General features: G+C 39.1%; 5 protein-coding genes across 5 annotated transcripts; all 5 read left to right on the top strand.

Moving 5' to 3' along the window:
* Window positions 1-224: 224 nt before the first annotated feature.
* LOC6560592 (endoplasmic reticulum metallopeptidase 1-like) lies at window positions 225-2,836 on the top strand. Its single transcript, XM_043215482.1, has 6 exons — window positions 225-383; window positions 1,540-2,213; window positions 2,280-2,364; window positions 2,427-2,547; window positions 2,609-2,728; window positions 2,829-2,836. Exons 1-6 carry the CDS (start codon window positions 225-227, stop codon window positions 2,834-2,836), a joined length of 1,167 nt encoding a protein of 388 aa, XP_043071417.1.
* A 911-nt stretch (window positions 2,837-3,747) lies between these two features.
* Window positions 3,748-4,671, top strand: LOC116805091 (endoplasmic reticulum metallopeptidase 1-like). Its single transcript, XM_032735159.1, has 3 exons — window positions 3,748-3,844; window positions 3,907-4,404; window positions 4,475-4,671. The coding sequence occupies exons 1-3, from the start codon at window positions 3,770-3,772 to the stop codon at window positions 4,634-4,636; spliced, it is 735 nt and encodes a 244-aa protein (XP_032591050.1). The 5' UTR covers window positions 3,748-3,769; the 3' UTR covers window positions 4,637-4,671.
* A 1,448-nt stretch (window positions 4,672-6,119) lies between these two features.
* LOC6559179 (endoplasmic reticulum metallopeptidase 1) lies at window positions 6,120-9,778 on the top strand. The gene is made up of 11 exons (XM_001986114.2): window positions 6,120-6,210; window positions 6,260-6,948; window positions 7,060-7,144; window positions 7,342-7,462; window positions 7,524-7,678; window positions 7,796-8,179; window positions 8,249-8,429; window positions 8,493-8,677; window positions 8,744-8,887; window positions 8,952-9,452; window positions 9,519-9,778. The coding sequence occupies exons 1-11, from the start codon at window positions 6,184-6,186 to the stop codon at window positions 9,684-9,686; spliced, it is 2,640 nt and encodes an 879-aa protein (XP_001986150.2). The 5' UTR covers window positions 6,120-6,183; the 3' UTR covers window positions 9,687-9,778.
* A 713-nt stretch (window positions 9,779-10,491) lies between these two features.
* LOC6559768 (endoplasmic reticulum metallopeptidase 1) lies at window positions 10,492-13,966 on the top strand. Its single transcript, XM_001986113.2, has 11 exons — window positions 10,492-10,563; window positions 10,635-11,329; window positions 11,407-11,491; window positions 11,642-11,762; window positions 11,820-11,974; window positions 12,033-12,416; window positions 12,490-12,670; window positions 12,737-12,921; window positions 13,015-13,158; window positions 13,221-13,718; window positions 13,789-13,966. Exons 1-11 carry the CDS (start codon window positions 10,540-10,542, stop codon window positions 13,954-13,956), a joined length of 2,640 nt encoding a protein of 879 aa, XP_001986149.1. The 5' UTR covers window positions 10,492-10,539; the 3' UTR covers window positions 13,957-13,966.
* Window positions 13,967-16,005: 2,039 nt separating this feature from the next.
* LOC6560971 (endocuticle structural glycoprotein ABD-4) lies at window positions 16,006-16,720 on the top strand. Its single transcript, XM_001986111.2, has 3 exons — window positions 16,006-16,017; window positions 16,079-16,279; window positions 16,426-16,720. Exons 1-3 carry the CDS (start codon window positions 16,006-16,008, stop codon window positions 16,639-16,641), a joined length of 429 nt encoding a protein of 142 aa, XP_001986147.1. The 3' UTR covers window positions 16,642-16,720.
* The last annotated feature ends 223 nt before the right edge of the window (window positions 16,721-16,943 follow it).

The raw sequence follows: 16,943 nt of genomic DNA, 5'->3' as shown, positions 1-16,943 counted from the left end.
ATGGCAATATTCCAGGTAATTTGCACTGAGATTCTGAACTACAAATGATGTGTGGCATGCCTTTATTTGATTACCGCTATGCAAAAAACCGTCTACAAAGCAAATGGCTGCCGCGTTCTGATCCCATTGAACCGCCAACCTTAACCACATTGATGCAACTTAACAAAACAATTCTGAATCCCACTACTGTGCGTTTTGAGTTCAATTTGACGGGTCCTTCTCATATGAGCTTGTTCATTCAACCATATAAAGATGTGAAAATAAGCAACTGGTCGTTCCTTAACAGTTATCTGGAGAAACCACCAGCTCCGCCACTTCCATACCATATCTACTTCACATATGGAATTGATAGCGCTCCATTGAATTTCTTTTTGGAACTGTCGGTAAGTGGTACGATTTTGATATTTAAAACCAAGCTGAATATATATCTATTATGACATTGCAGAAATGGGATGGCGATTTTAATTTTCCCTGTTTCCAACTGGGTGTGTGAACAAAGTAGAAAGTTCGCATCCTCTTTCCCTTCCTATTCAATTCTGGCCGATTGGCCTGTGTCATACCAACGATACGTTTTTTAACTAATGAATATAATCGTATTTGTTTTATTTTTAATAACTATAAAAGCCCTTAGTAATTTAACATGCGTAATTACATGCCTATTATAAATAATTTTCATGCAGTATATTATTAAATTTTATTATACATTGTAATATATATTTTTGAACTGGAATTTTAATCTATGTCGTGAAATAATATTTGATAAATGTAAAATAAAACTTGAATTCTTATTGAAGGTTGAGAAAATGAATTAAATTGCACTCAATTTTGACATCTCACATCATATCAGCATAATATAAATATATAGTAATAATAATAATTAATATTTGATATTACCCGATATTAACTAAAATTGACTCATGGTTAATTTATATATGATTTGCCAATCCCATTAGAAAATCAATGTATGTACATATTCGCTATTAAGCAATTAATATATCATAAAGAAATATGGCATTTTTCAAAAAGCCCAAAGTCGACAGATAAGGTTTAATTTGATTTTAAAAGATTACGATAATGTATTATTATGCTTCGAATTATTTTCGCTATCATGCATATATCTTTCATGTATATTTGTAAATAATTCTGATTTCTTCTGACATTATCCTAGCGCAGATTTTTCTAACAATTATATCTTCTTTATTAAAATATCTTCGAGCAAATTATAATTAGAAGTCAATAAATTTAATCCGTGCAAAATATATGATTCAACTTCAGACCTAAATTAAGGGTATCTCTTAGTCAATCACACTAAATTTAATCATTTTTAATTGTTTTATTTGTATGGGTATTTAACAATCTCGCCTTTGTGATAACGATTTTGGTTAACTATAAAGATTTTCTACATGCTCTTTTGCTTATTAGTTATAATTTGGAAAATCCGCGCGGCACACCATGAGTGATAAAGAGAAACTTGTAAGGATCACAAAATAATTTAATAAATTTTCGACTCCCCAATGCTGAGTTACACACTTTATATAGATCTCGGAGGCATCCGTCGCAGCCCCTAAAAATGTGGTCAAAGAGGCAGCTGCTAAGTTGCCCTGGTACTACGCCAGTGGGTTCCTGCTATTCTGGGGACTCCTCTTTTTCGCCGTTGTAATACCATTCTTCTACCGGTTACCTACAGCAATGACAATGGAGGACGCTAAGAAAAATGTATTCATTGCAGAACGTGCTTACAAAAATCTGTACACTTTATCTAATATTGGTACCAAATTGCCTGGCAGTTATGAAAATGAGGTTGAAGCAGTGAATTTTATTATGAACGAGCTGTCACAGATTCAGTTAGATCTACAGAATGACTATTTCGATATGGAAATCGACTTGTCACGAGCATCTGGGGGATATCCATTTAAAAATCTTCTAAACCAATACCAAGGCGTTCAAAACATTGCTGTGAAATTATCGACAAAGAACTCAACGAGCGAGTCCTACCTTCTGGTTAACAGTCACTTCGATTCTAAGCCATTTACTCCCTCTGCTGGGGATGCAGGCGTTATGATAGTCACCATGCTGGAGATATTGCGCATTATATCTTCTACTAAGCAAACCTTTGAGCATCCCATTGTCTTCTTGTTTAATGGAGCTGAAGAAAGGTCTATGCAAGCTTCGCATGGATTCATAACTCAACACAAATGGGCTCCAAACTGCAAGTAAGCCGTTATTATCTCATCTTTTCAATTTAACATATTTTTCACAAAAAAACACCTTAATTGTAGAGCTGTCGTTAATCTTGAAGGTGCTGGCAGTGGAGGTCGAGAAGCCCTCTTTCAAAGTGGACCCAATCACTCATGGCTTTTACAGGTGAATTATCGGAAATCAAATGCACGCAAAATTTCGATCTAAACATTTAAAGTTTCACACAGTATTATAAAAAGTATATAAAATACCCATTCGCTACAACTGCGGGTGAGGAAATATTTCAAGCCGGCTTTATTCCATCGAGCACAGACTTCGAACAGTTCACAACTTATGGCAACATCCCAGGTATGTTGTAATGTGCTTCCGAAAAAGAAAGTGTGTTGCAAAAATACATCAATCTTTGTAGGTTTGGACATGGCGCAAATTATTAATGGATTTGTTCTCCACACCAACTACGACACAATTGATGTGATACCTCGTGAATCCATGCAGAATACTGGTGACAATATTCTCAGTTTGGTTCGAGGTTTGTCAAACGCAACCGAATTGCAAGATATCCAGGTAATTAATTGATTTCACTAAATAATCTAAGTATCTTATTGAACATTTCCAATTGTAAATGACAGGCACATAAAGGAGGACACGGCGTCTTCTTTGACTTCCTGGGAATTTATTTTATCCATTATTCAGAGGCTACAGGAATATTATTGAACTATAGCGCTGCCGGAGCTGCCTTCATTTTGATCTACGTTTCATTGTGGCGAATGGCTGATGTTTCCCACGTCTCCATTTGCCACGTGGCCCGCTGGCTTATCCTGGTTCTTGTCATACAGATTATCTCCTTTGTACTCGGACTAGCACTTCCTTTAGTGGTTGCACAAGTATTTGACAATTTGGGACTATCACTGACTTACTATAGCACTCCCCTACTTGTGATCGGTTTATATGTGTGCCCGTCACTTATTGGCCTCAGTTTGCCCACAACTATTTACTATAGCTTACAGCGTAACGTAAGTTCGAACTCTAGAAATATTCTTTCTTAACACATACACTTATCAATACATTTTTCCCCAGGATAAAATATCAAATGCCTACCATATCCATCTGGCATTGCATGCCCAGGCAGTCATCTTGGCTCTTCTTACCATTGGTCTTACAATGTTCGGCTTGCGTTCCACATACATTTTCGTCATACCACTAATTTTCTACGTTCTATCCTTGACCCTTAACTTATTGACCACTTTACACGATCGTGGCTATGCCTGGGCAGGTCTAGTTAAGGCGGGTCAGATAATTCCTTTCTTGTGCAGCAGCTACGTCGCCTACCTATTCATAGTTATTTTAACACCAATGGGTGGTCGTGGTGGCAGTTCTGCAAACCGGGATTTATACATAGCATTATTGGCAGCACTAGGAACGATTCTTTCATTTGGTTTCTTGGTAAGTTGTCTTACTCTTTATTTCTACCTTCTTCTTACGATTTGTACCTACACAGATTCCACTTATCAATACTTTCCGGCGACCCAGCTTTGTGGTGTTGTCTCTGCTTGCAATCACAGCACTCTCTATGTATTTGGCAAGTAGCACGCAACTCGGATTCCCCTATAGGCCAAAGACCAGCGGACAGCGAGTTGCATATCTGGTAAGATTCCCATAGTTAACTGGCATCTATATGTACATCAAATACAATGCATAAAATTGCAGCAAGTGCGAAATATGTTCTATGAATACGATGGCACTCGGAGTAAAGATGAGTCTGGCTATCTGTTTAATTTTCAAGACCGACGTGAAGAGAAACCTTTCGTGGGTACAAAAGTTAACTTAACTGGCTTGGTTGACATAAAATCGCAATGCGAGACTCACATGATGTGTGGCATGCCACTATTTGACTATCGCTACGTCGGGAATCGACTACAAAGCAAATGGTTGCCCCGCTCTGAACCTATTGTACCCCCAGGACTAACCACATTGAAAGTGCTTAACAAAAGCATTGTAAACTCAACCACAGTGCGCTTTGAGTTTGAATTGACGGGTCCCTCGCACATGAGTCTATTCATTCAACCCTATGAAAACGTAAATATGAGCAACTGGTCGTTTTCGCTTACTTATCTTAACAACCCACCACCGAAGCCGTTATCATACCATGTTTACATTGGTTTTGGTATTGATAGCTCGCCGTTAAAGTTCTGGTTGGAGTTTTCGGTAAGATATGGTCTATGTATATATTCAAATATCAATTTAACCTTAATTTATTTACTTCATACATTTATAGAAATGGAATGGCGATTTTAAGGTTCCGCTGTTCCAAATGGGTGTGTCGGGTCATTATATTGGAGATGAGGGGGACGAACAAAGCCTGAAATTTAAATCTTCATTTCCCTCCTATTCGATTGTGGCCACTTGGCCTTCTGTATACATGCGCTACATATTTTAACTGTCGGAACCAATCAAGAAATAATATTAATATAATGAAGCAATAAAAAAAAACTAGTTTCAGATCTATTCGATTTTCCATTCCACTTGAATTTTATTATTAAGATGACATTTTCAAATGTAAATTATTATCGGCGCCAAAAAGCTATCGCCCTCCAGCGCATGACAACAGCTGGGCGGATGAGCATCAATTACCGTTAGCTTTCGCGAAATTGCCGATGATTATGAAATCACCTTGCAAGGTTTACTTACTTGCTTATAATTATAAAATAAATACTTATATTGCTTTGACTTTAAATTTACCCGCATATGAATGAAATTACCGTCACTATGGGAATATGCTTTGGTTTTCTGCACTGTTAAACTCAAATAGCTGTGTTAGGTTAACATTATATTTGAACGGCGTTAATAATAAATGCCGGCTTAAATGCGCGGGCAAAATATGTTGCATATTTAAATAACCAAACGGCAATTAGCATTTAACTATTGCTCTCAGAACTTTGCTATATTGATATTTATTTTCGTAGAATTAAACACAAATTAAATTGGAAGACATTTTAGTATGGAATAATTTAAGCTTTTCTATTGAGGTAAATGAAAGATAAATAATGATATTTATTGAAGTTTACAGAACTTCAAAGTTTACATCTTAATTTTCGGTATCAGGGTAGAAGGTTATCAGTTCCAAAAGGTGTAGTATACAACCGGTGTGTCCGGAATATATTGCCAAAAGAGACGCCGATTTATTGGTATCCAGTTATTCAGCGAATATGGCTAGAGGTTACTTGATTTATACCTTATCAACTATCGACCATATACAATGGAACAACATTTATGGATAGCTTTGATAGAGCAAAACCAAAAACAAATTCAAATACCTGATTTTTGCGCTTATTTACTAATGATGAATACAAAGAGTATATTAATCTAACATGTGAAACTCTGAATAATATATAATTTCCAGTAAATGTGACTGCATAAGACCTACCGAGCTTAGATATAAAAAGCCTGTTTCAAATAATTCTAAGAAAATGCTAAGCAAATGTTAAAGGAAGATTACTGGCTACATTGCTTAACTATTCTTATTATCATTTGCCGAATGAAATGAACAGAACATATTCTGTGATCAGAGTATCGTAAAGTCGAGACACTCCTCCATTCATAATTGTTTGTTTTGATTTTATTGAAGCTTTCGAGTACATAACGCTTTATATCCAACTGGTTATTACAGTTCTTTACCGATAGCTAAACCATAAAATATATACTACACATAATTTAGATACTAAACTTCCTTGTTGACCACAACGAAACCGAAATATATTTTTGAATAAAAGGCTTGACTTTAGGTTGTTATTTTTTTATTTATTTTTTTGTTCTGATGTATCTATCAATGAAATAAGTTTATCTTTATAGACTTCAAAGTACAAATCAGTGCCAATAAAATGCAGTCAGAGCCAAATGAACTATTCGACATACAGAAATTTAGTTGGCCAAAGTTTGTCAACGGAACTGTGCGTCGAAAGAGTGAAAATAAAAAGTAGCTAAATTATGGCAGTCAAGGAAATGGAAGAAAGTGTATGTACGATAAAGAATAAGCTGCAAAAAGTAATGAAATATTTTCCAGAATTTTGCCCCATTGGAGGTGGCCCTGGTCCACATGGTAAGAAAATCAAAACATCTTCGAGCAAAGATTCCGTGGTACTATGCGCCTGCCTTTCTACTCCTTTGGGTCGGAATTTTTTTTGCCATCGTTATATCGCTGTTCAACCAACTGCCAGAAGTAGTTACCATTGCCGAGGAGCCGCTGAAGCCGGGCCAGTTTATTGCCGAGCGAGCACAGCGTCTGTTATATAGCTATGATCAAATCGGTCCCAAAGTCGTCGGCAGCATTGCCAACGAGGTGCTAACGGTTGCCTTCCTGCTCGACGAAGTCGAAAATGTGCGAGCATCTATGAGATCGGATCTCTACGATCTGGAGGTGGATGTGCAACAGCCATCGGGTGCCTATATGCATTGGAATATGGTAAACATGTATCAGGGCGTACAGAATGTGGTCGTCAAGCTGAGCACGCGCAGCTCCACCAGCGAATCCTATTTGCTGCTTAACAGTCACTTTGACTCGAAGCCCAGCAGTCCTGGCTCTGGCGATGATGGCACTATGGTCATTGTTATGCTGGAAGTGCTACGTCAAATGGCCATATCGGACCAGAGCTTTCAGCACCCCATTGTATTTCTGTTCAATGGAGCTGAGGAGAATCCTTTGCAAGCCTCACATGGTTTTATCACCCAACACAAATGGGCAAAGAACTGCAAGTAAGAGAAAAAGTTTTATTTATTTTTATTTTTTGGTTATATCTTGTCTTATTCATAATAAATAATTTGAGGCTTAATTTTAACTTGTGAATATTATATCCATATTAACAGGGCACTCCTAAATCTAGAAGTAGCCGGAAGTGGTGGTAGAGAATTGCTTTTCCAAAGTGGCCCAAATCATCCGTGGCTAATGCAAGTAAGTTTATAACATTGATATGCCCTTATCTTCAGATTTGTTATATGCATACGCGTGGCGGCGAATACTAGTTAGAAGTCATAAATCTAGCTATAAAAATACCTTTTGACAATTATTATGGGTTATAAATTAAAAGTTTGGTTGTTGACACCCGCCATTTATTTTCGACTAACTTTAGTTACATATATTGATTTCAGTATTACAATCAACATGCCAAACATCCTTTTGCAACAACAATGGCCGAGGAAATCTTTCAATCCGGTATACTGCCCTCCGATACGGACTTTCGCATATTTCGCGACTATGGAAATTTACCGGGTATGTCTGGAAATAATAAATCTAAATATGATAATGGCTAAATGTATGCTCTGATGTGTAGGCTTGGATATGGCTCAGATCGGCAATGGTTATGTCTACCATACCATATTTGATAACTATGAGAATGTGCCCGCTAAATCGATACAGAACACGGGGGAAAATGTTCTTCCACTGGTACGGGCCTTTGCCAATGCGAACGAAATGTACGACACTGAGGTAAGTACTTTAATAGGAATACTTTTAGTAATTATTCTTAAGTTTCATATCAATCATTTTATATATATATTGTTAAATTTAAGTTAGCTGATGAAACTTGAATCGAACTATTTGCAGGCGCACAGGGAAGGACATGCCGTTTTCTTTGACTACATGGGCTTATTTTTTGTGGTTTATTCGAAAACAACTGGCATTGTGTTGAACAGTTGCATTGCGGCTGTGAGCCTGTTGCTTGTAGGCATCTCACTGTGGCGCATGGCACACGTATCCGAGCTGTCGCTGTGCCAAGTATTAATTTGGTTTGCCATCATATTGGGCCTACACATTGTTGGAGTCGCTCTTTGCCTTGGTCTGCCCCTGTTGATGGCTGTTCTCTTTGATGCCGGGAATCATTCGTTGACTTACTTCACGAGCAACTGGCTCATGCTCGGCCTGTTCGTCTGCCCGGCGATCATTGGGCTCAGTTTGCCCACCACACTCTATTTCAGTTTCCGCAAGAATGTAAGCAATAAACTATACATTAAACTAAATTGGTTATGTTTTTATATATTTTAATGATATATTGAACAGCAAAATGTCAGCCACTCCCACCATGTACACATGAGTCTGCACGCCCACTGTGTGGTGCTGGCTCTTGCGGCCATCATACTGACTGCAATCAGTTTGCGCACCCCTTACCTCTGCATGATATCAATGCTCTTCTATTCCGCTGCGCTAATCATTAATCTGCTGAGCAAACTACACGATCGAAGTAAGTTATGGATCAATCTAACTCAAAATCACAATCACCTTTATTATTTATTGTGAATTTCAGACTATTACTGGGTGCTGATAACGCAAATATTGCAGCTTATGCCCTTCTGTTACTTCTGCTATCTGTTCTACATGTTTCTTGTTGTTTTGATACCCATGATGGGTCGCAATGGCAGCTCCCTGAACCCTGATCTTCTCATTGCTTTGTTATGTGGACTTGGCACATTTTTCGCTTTGGGATTCGTGGTGAGTATGGCGGTAATTAGCTCATCCATATTAATATTAATATTCTTTCTTTCTTGTGCATATAAGTCACCACTTATCAATATGTTCCACTGGTCCAAATTTGTCATGCTTGGGCTTGGCATCATTACTTTTATTTTTAGTATGATTGCTGTGTCGGATGTGGGCTTTCCCTATCGACCCAAGACAAACGTTATGCGTGTTAATTTTCTGGTAAGTTTCGACATCGATATGTTCAGATTAGATTTATAGGTTAACTGTTATTGATTATTGGCAGCATGTTCGACGCATTTTCTATGAGTATGATGGTAGTGTGAGTCTCAGCGATTCGGGCTATTACTTTGACTTCCAGGACAGGCGCCTCAACTATCCGCTCGAGGACACTTCAGTCGATCTGAAGGACCTGACTGGCATTGAGGAGCACTGTGACAAGGAGTTAATGTGCGGGGTGCCCTGCTTTAATCATCGCTGGTGCAAAGCTCGTTCCACGGCACATTGGCTGCCACGTGAACAGGAAGTGAAAATACCAGGCAACTCCTCATTGGTGCTTTTGAGTAAAACTATTCTGCCAAGTGGCACTGCGGCACGCTATGAGTTTGAGTTGAGTGGTCCACCACATATGGGCTTGTTTATACAACCACTGGAGGGTGTATCCGTGGAGGATTGGTCCTTCATAAGGAATTTACTTGACGAGCCGGAAAAATACAAGTTACCTTATCAAATATTTTTCTCATATGGCAAAGATAAAACCCCTCTAAAATTCCATATAGACTTTGCAGTGAGTTAAATAATGAAAATACATAATAATATATAATAATTTAAATAATTAAAATTTCCCAACCAGAAACCTACTGGTGATTTCAATGTGCCCATCTTTGAATTGGGCGTTGCGTGGCATTATGTCAGCTATGACTTTGAAAGAGACTCCGCTGGCCTTCAGTTTATAGCCGACTTTCCAGATTTTGTGCATGTGATGGAGTGGCCAACATTATATAAGCGTTACGTATTCTAAATATATACAATACAAAAATGACTAGATTTATGCATATAAAATTAATTTTATTGTAAGAGATTAAATTAAATATAAATATTAATCGGACTTTATATATATTATTTTCAATATTTTTGGGAAAGCAATGATGTTCTTATTACAAAAATTGGCACCTATTCCAATCTTGTAATAATAAATTTTACATGAACGAATTTCGAATAAATATAACAGAATTTATTAGTAACTTAATAAATACTGCTTCTTACTATATGGAAGTTGAAAACGGTCAAGTTGCTTGAAAATCTATTAACCAATAGTTGCTTTATATACTCAATATTTTATATGGAGCGCATTTTCGATATGATAAAAATTCAAGGCAAAAAACGATTACGGGTAATGATTCACAAGGTCCCAAACAATACGTGTTAATTGCTTAACAGATGCTAAGTAGTTACTCCAATAAATCCACCATATTAAGAACAAAACTTGATAAAATCGGAGTGTCGATCACTCACTTGACGATGGCAACCCAATTGGATGTTGAACCGTATTCCAAAGTGCCCCAATAACCATTTCTCCCAATTTACGCGAGTATAATTTGTGTGGGTTTTTTGTAGGGTTTTATTGATAGATATTGGGGGTAAAAAAATAAAAAAAATATATATATATATATCAAATATCAGCGCGTTTTTTGTATAAACACAGCAATTATGGCAACAGTTACGATTAGAGATATGAAATCACAGCTGATAAAATTTGATCGTAAATAATTTGCTTTAAAACGGAGAAGCAGCCAAATAATTGCTAAGTCGCTAAAACAATTTGGCCATTGCTGGAGCTACGAGACGAGCTGGTTACGAATAGAACTACAATTATGGATGGTGGCGAAGATAAGAACGTAGGAGGCATTGCAATTTTTTATTGGCCACAATTATAATTAACTGCTGTGCTTCTCCTTGTTTTATGTAGGAATTTCAAACCAGTGAGATAATGGATAATACTATCATTCTTGTATCAGAGAAGGACACACTCCATAAACAGCTACCCTGGTATTATGCGCCCAGTTTTCTGCTTTTCTGGGTCGCTCTCTTCTTCGCTGTGGTCTTCCCACTCTTCTACTCGTTGCCCACACCAGTCAACTTAGCGGAGGAGACAAGCAAACCGGGTCAGTTTGTAGCGGAGCGAGCTCAACAGAAATTACTCGAGCTGGATCGCATGGGACCCAAAATTGTGGGCGATGAAATGAACGAGAAGACAATGGTTGAATTTATGCTCAAGGAAATTGACACAGTGCGTAGCGTGATGCGACATGATTTGTATGAGATGGAAGTGGATGTGCAGCGGGCATCCGGAGCTTATCTGCACTGGGAGATGATCAATATGTATCAGGCCGTCCAGAATGTTGTTGTCAAACTGAGCACAAAGAGCTCGAATAGTACATCATATTTGCTTATTAACAGTCATTACGACACCAAACCGGGCAGTGTAGGTACCGGAGATGCTGCCTTCATGGTTGTTGCAATGCTGGAGGTGATGCGCCAACTTGTCATGTCTCAGGATACTTTCGAGCATCCGATTGTCTTTCTATTCAATGGTGCCGAAGAACAGCCGCTTCAGGGTTCCCATGCGTTTATCTCACAGCACAAATGGTCGCCCAACTGCAAGTGAGTAAAATCTGAGAGAGAGAGAGAGAGAGAGAGAGTGATGTGCTGCTAGCAATGTTTGACACATATTTCTGTAGGGCTCTCATCAATCTGGACTCTGCCGGTGCCGGTGGCCGTGAGATACTCTTCCAAGGTGGTCCCAATCATCCCTGGCTAATGCGAGTAAGTGACTATTAAAATTCGCATAGACTATTTCGGCGATCTTATCGAGAGTCAGATAATGTTTTGATATCAGTTGAAAAATGTGTTATCTGATTTTCTTATCTCGATTATTAGTATTAAATCTTGCAAAATTGCATTCAACGCTTGCAGCACTACAGGGACGCCGCCAAACATCCGTTTGCAACAACAATGGCCGAGGAGGTATTTCAGGCTGGTATCATACCCTCCGACACGGACTTTAGGATCTTCCGCGACTTTGGTCCGGTGCCAGGTATGTGTTCTCAACTTGACTGCCCCCCAATCGATATATTTATGTTTCATCTCGCAGGTCTGGATATGGCTGGCCAATACAATGGTTTCGTCTACCATACCAAATACGATCGCTTTGATGTTATATCCCGAAATTCACTACAGAATACGGGTGAGAATTTGTTACATCTAACGCGTAGAATTAGCAATGCGGAGGAAATGCGCGACACTGAGGTAAGATTTTGTTTATTTAGCTTAGCATCTTGATAAGGCTTATCTTTATTATGCTTAGGCGCACTCCGAGGGTCACTCCGTATTCTTTGATTTTATGGGCCTGTTCTTTGTTTACTACTTGGAGTCCACCGGTATTGCCGTTAATATCTGCATTGCTCTTGCCGGCATCATCCTGGTCTGCGTGTCCCTATGGCGCATGACAAGGACAACAGATGTGAAGATGGGTTCCATTGCTGGCGCCTTTGGTGTTATGGTTGGCTTAGAGCTGGTTGCATTTGTACTGGCTCTGGGTCTGCCACTGCTTATGGCTGTGTTTTATGATGCCGGTAATCGCACCTTGACGTACTTCACCAATAGCTGGCTCGTAATTGGACTCTTCATTTGTCCCTCAATCATTGGTCTGCTGCTGCCTTTCACTCTCTACTACACTTTTAGGCCCAGTGTAAGTGCAATTTAACTCTCAACTGAAGTGAACAACATAGCTAACCCCAAGAGAATTTTTGATTTACTTGCAGAAGAAAATACCGCACTTTTATCACCTGCAAATGGCTGGCCACGCCCACTGTGCACTCTTGGCCCTGCTATGCATCATTGCAACTATCGCTGGTCTGCGTAGTGCCTATCTGCTAATGATAAGTCTGCTCTTCTATGCGGGTGCACTGGCCATAAATTTGCTTAGCAGGCTGCATGATCGCGGTAGGGCTCTAACCTTAATGTCGTTTATGAGCATTTGATAATTACATAATTCTTTGGATTCTACAGGTTACTATTGGTCGCTGGTGCTATGTGTATGCCAAGCAATACCCTTCCTTTACTTCAGCTACTTGTTTCACGCTTTTCTTGTCATTTGCATTCCAATGACAGCCCGTAAGGGAACCGAAGTGAATCCAGATTTGCTGATTGCACTTCTGTGTGCAATGGGCACAATACTTGCTCTGGGTTGTTTGGTAAGTTCAAAACTAATATAAGTTAAATATTAGTCAAAGACAGATAATATTAAATAATGTATGTATATTAAACTCACCGGCTCAACCCCTCAGGCACCACTAATTAACATCTTCCGGCGACCAAATTGGATGATTGGCGGCCTGGCGCTCATAATGTTTATATTCTGCATGATATCTGTATCGGATGTGGGTTTCCCTTATCGGCGTAAAACGAATGTGATGCGGGTTAACTTTTTGGTAAGCCACTTAGCTGCTAAATATCTCAGATATCTCGATTGTAAGACTCATTGACATTACAGCAAGTACATCGTAGATTCTACGGATACGATGGTTCCATTAGCCAGGAGGATTCCGGCTACTATTTTGACTTGCAGGATCGTCGTCTGGAACAGCCACTGGCCGACACAATGGATTTGACCGGTTTAGTTCACCTGGAGCACGAATGCGAAAATCAAATGATGTGCGGCGTGCCCTGTTTCAATCATCGGTGGTGCGAAGCACGAAAGGCAGCTCGCTGGCTGCCACGCAAGCAGCCTGTCGAGGTGCCCGGCACGACTACCCTCGAGTTAGTCAATAAGACAATATTAGCCGGTGGCTATTCGATACGGTATCAGTTTAAACTAACAGGACCCGCACGCATGAGTATATTCCTGAAACCGTTGGATGGTGTGAAAATGTTAGACTGGTCATTTTTAAGGGGCATGCTGGATAACCCGGGCACTTTCAAGCCACCATATCACATATTCTTTGCCTGGGCCGCGGATAGCTCACCCATTGAATTCGATTTGGAGTTGGCGGTACGTAATTTCGTATAATCAAGAATGTAAGTTACATAAATAATTCTTTTCTTTTTAAATCTTCTTTTAGAAGGTGAATGGTAAATTCGATGAACCGGTTTTCGAAATTGGCATATCTGGTCATTATATAAGCCATGTGCATAGGCGGGATACGTTTAGCTCACAGTTCATAACAGATCTTCCAGATTTTGTACATGCCATGGAATGGCCAGCATCTTATGATCGCTATATATATTAAAGATATTGTGTTAGAGTAATAGTATAATAATATAATAAATTTGTAGAAAAACCAAAACAAAAAACCAAGCATTTAATGTCTCTAAGCCCATATAAAATGACACACACTTAACAATTCAATTCTATTCGCTTTATGTGGTTGCATGCCCAGTTTTATTTAAGAGATAAATAGTGGCGTAAACTGTACTCAAAGTGCATTTCATAATGTACTCCAAATAAAGATCAAACATAATTTCGTGTATTCTAGCCTAGCAAACATTTGTGTAAATAATAACCCATAGACTGTTGTCTTAGCTGAAGTTCATTGTATATTTTACATGTCATATGTATTTTCTAGTAGCATGTCTCTGCGGCGTATAAAAAGTGGTGCATTGGGGCATTAGGAGACACACTTCGATTTGGACAACATTGTGGTAAACAGCCAACGAAAACTAGTAGCTAAAAAAACAAACATAAAATGAAACTACAAGTTCTACTCATAATCGTCGCGATATCTGTGTCGGTGAGGGCGCAAGGCACCGGCACCGCCACCGCCACCGGTACCGGCACCACAGGCTCCGGCTCCGGCTCCGGCTCCGGCACCAGCACCAGCTCATCCACCTCCCCAAGCGGCTCCAGTTCATACTCGCCTACTGACTACTATTCGTATTTGAGTTCGACTCCCGATTACTATGACTCCACCTACTACACCGACGAGACGACAACTGTAAAACCATTCAAGCAGCAACTCCTGTCGATGCTCTTCAACAAGGGATAAAATGGAGATGCCAAACAACAACGCCACATACCGCAATATATTTCGTTAAAATGTGAAAATATAATTAATTCTCCAAAATAAAACTTAATTTATAAAAAAAAAAATAAAAATAATTTTATCTAATGACTAGGAAAGTAAATGACATTTCCACATATCGAGTTTCAACTAGTGTTGCACAAGCTAAATGATCCAAACCAATGAGGGCTAATTAACGCCTGTGGTCAAATCTGTACGCGTCTCAACAAGCACGCCTCGTTCAGTTCAGAATAACTGAATACCACCTCCAACAAAGGTCAACAGCCGGGACGGGGACAGACAAGCAGTCAGATAGACATGATCATGGTCAGGTGGCGTGGCAACAATGTTTAGCACAAATATAATGATACTCTTCTAATGTTATTCGCGTAATGATCATGCTGTTGCCGCCTCCACGCAGCAAAGGCTGTTGCACTGGGTGTATTGGTGTATGGGTTCGTATGGGTAGATTGTGCAATTTGTTTTCTTGTGTCTGTGGTGCATTCGAATATGTATGCTGGTAAGGCTAAAGTTAAATGTCTACAAGTGTGGCTGACAAATTGATTTGAAACCCAAGACGTGTTCTTTGAATGCCACGTTACAAGTTTATTTCTAGATAAACATTCTCAATTATAAACTGACCAAAATATTCTGTTACAACGCTCCGCGTACAGTAAAACGTCACTCAGGGCGAATTGTGAATACAAAATTTATTTTAAAATGATGACACAATACCTTATTTTTTAAATATTTTTACAAACATGTTTCAAACATATTTAATATATTTATAGCTTTTAATTTTATTAACGACTTTATAGAAATCTCACATAAAAGCAATTATTTTATTAGCAAACAAATTGGACAGTAGTTTTTACTTAGGTGACAAATTAGTACACAATAAGCAATTCACTTGACAAATTGCAGATTTTACAACACTTTAACAACACCAAAAGCACTAATCACGCGATCATTGGAACAACCGAAGAAGTTAACTAAGATCTAATCAGTTTGGCCAGGCTTTGAGCTTGGCTTCTGATCTGTGCATCTTCCATCCAAATGCTAAACACCCACCAGAGGCCAAGCTGCGATCGAGAGGCAAAGAGCTACTCTGCTGCAAGAGGCTGAACTGTAAAGTTCAAGCAGCAGTCAGTATGAGTGCTCAAAAGCAGCGCCACTGAATCGAGCTTTTGCTATAAATATGCAAACCTTTGGCGTTATTGGCCACAGTTACAAAACGAGACGCTGACGGAAGCGAACACAAGGATAAAACCAGACCACATGCAATACTTTGTAAGTATCTACCTCTGGCTCATTCAGTTCATCCCAAGGATTGGCGTTAATCTTCTGGCAGCTAGTGATTGTTGCAGCTTTGCTGCTATGCAAGACGCATGCGCGACCGCAAGGACCTGCCACGGAGCCCATCAAGATATTACGGCAGGAGCAGGAGGTGAACTTTGATGGCTCCTACAAGTACAACTATGAGACAGAGAATGGCATTAACGTCGAGGAAGAGGGTTATCTCAAAAATGCTGGCACCGATAATGCAGGACCGGTGAGTCAAGCGACCTCAAGCAATGCGGCCATTTGACATTTGCATCTGCATCAGATGCCCCACGATTCCACCGCCGACAAATTGTAGCTCCATCTGTGCATTTTATTTTTTTTCTTATTATTTTCTTTTTCGCTTGAATGGAAAAGGTCGCTCAGGGCTTCTTCTCGTATACAGCGCCGGATGGCACACCCATACGGATTACCTATGTAGCAGATGAGAACGGCTTCCAGCCACAGGGCGATCATCTGCCCACAGCTCCGCCCATCCCGCCAGCTATACAGAGGGCCTTGGATTACATAGCCACAGCACCACCGCAACCAGCTGAACAGCAGCAAAGCGCCTACACCGCACGCAGAGGCTAATTCCCTTGAGCGTGGAGAGACATAGAGAGTAATAGAGAGGAGAAGCAACTATAAATGCTAATAAATGCTAATTTGTTAAACCATTAAATAATAAAATAATTTCGCATATGTAAATAAAACTGCACAATTAATAAATTCTATCATAAAAAAATGTCCAATATTTATTATATTGATTTCAACAGGTTAATTATGCAGATGCTTTATTTGACATCTTAGTTAATAAATATTTTATTAATTACAGAGTGATATTTTTAAGTAATAATCACTTCAATTAAAATAAAATCATATTTGAATACATTTGC

The sequence above is a fragment of the Drosophila grimshawi genome, unplaced genomic scaffold (assembly GCF_018153295.1).
Source record: "Drosophila grimshawi isolate 15287-2541.00 unplaced genomic scaffold, ASM1815329v1 contig_1367, whole genome shotgun sequence".
Lineage (NCBI taxonomy): Eukaryota > Metazoa > Arthropoda > Insecta > Diptera > Drosophilidae > Drosophila > Drosophila grimshawi.
The sequence above is the reverse complement of the archived record's forward strand: the minus strand, read 5'-3'. Positions and strand labels throughout refer to the sequence as shown.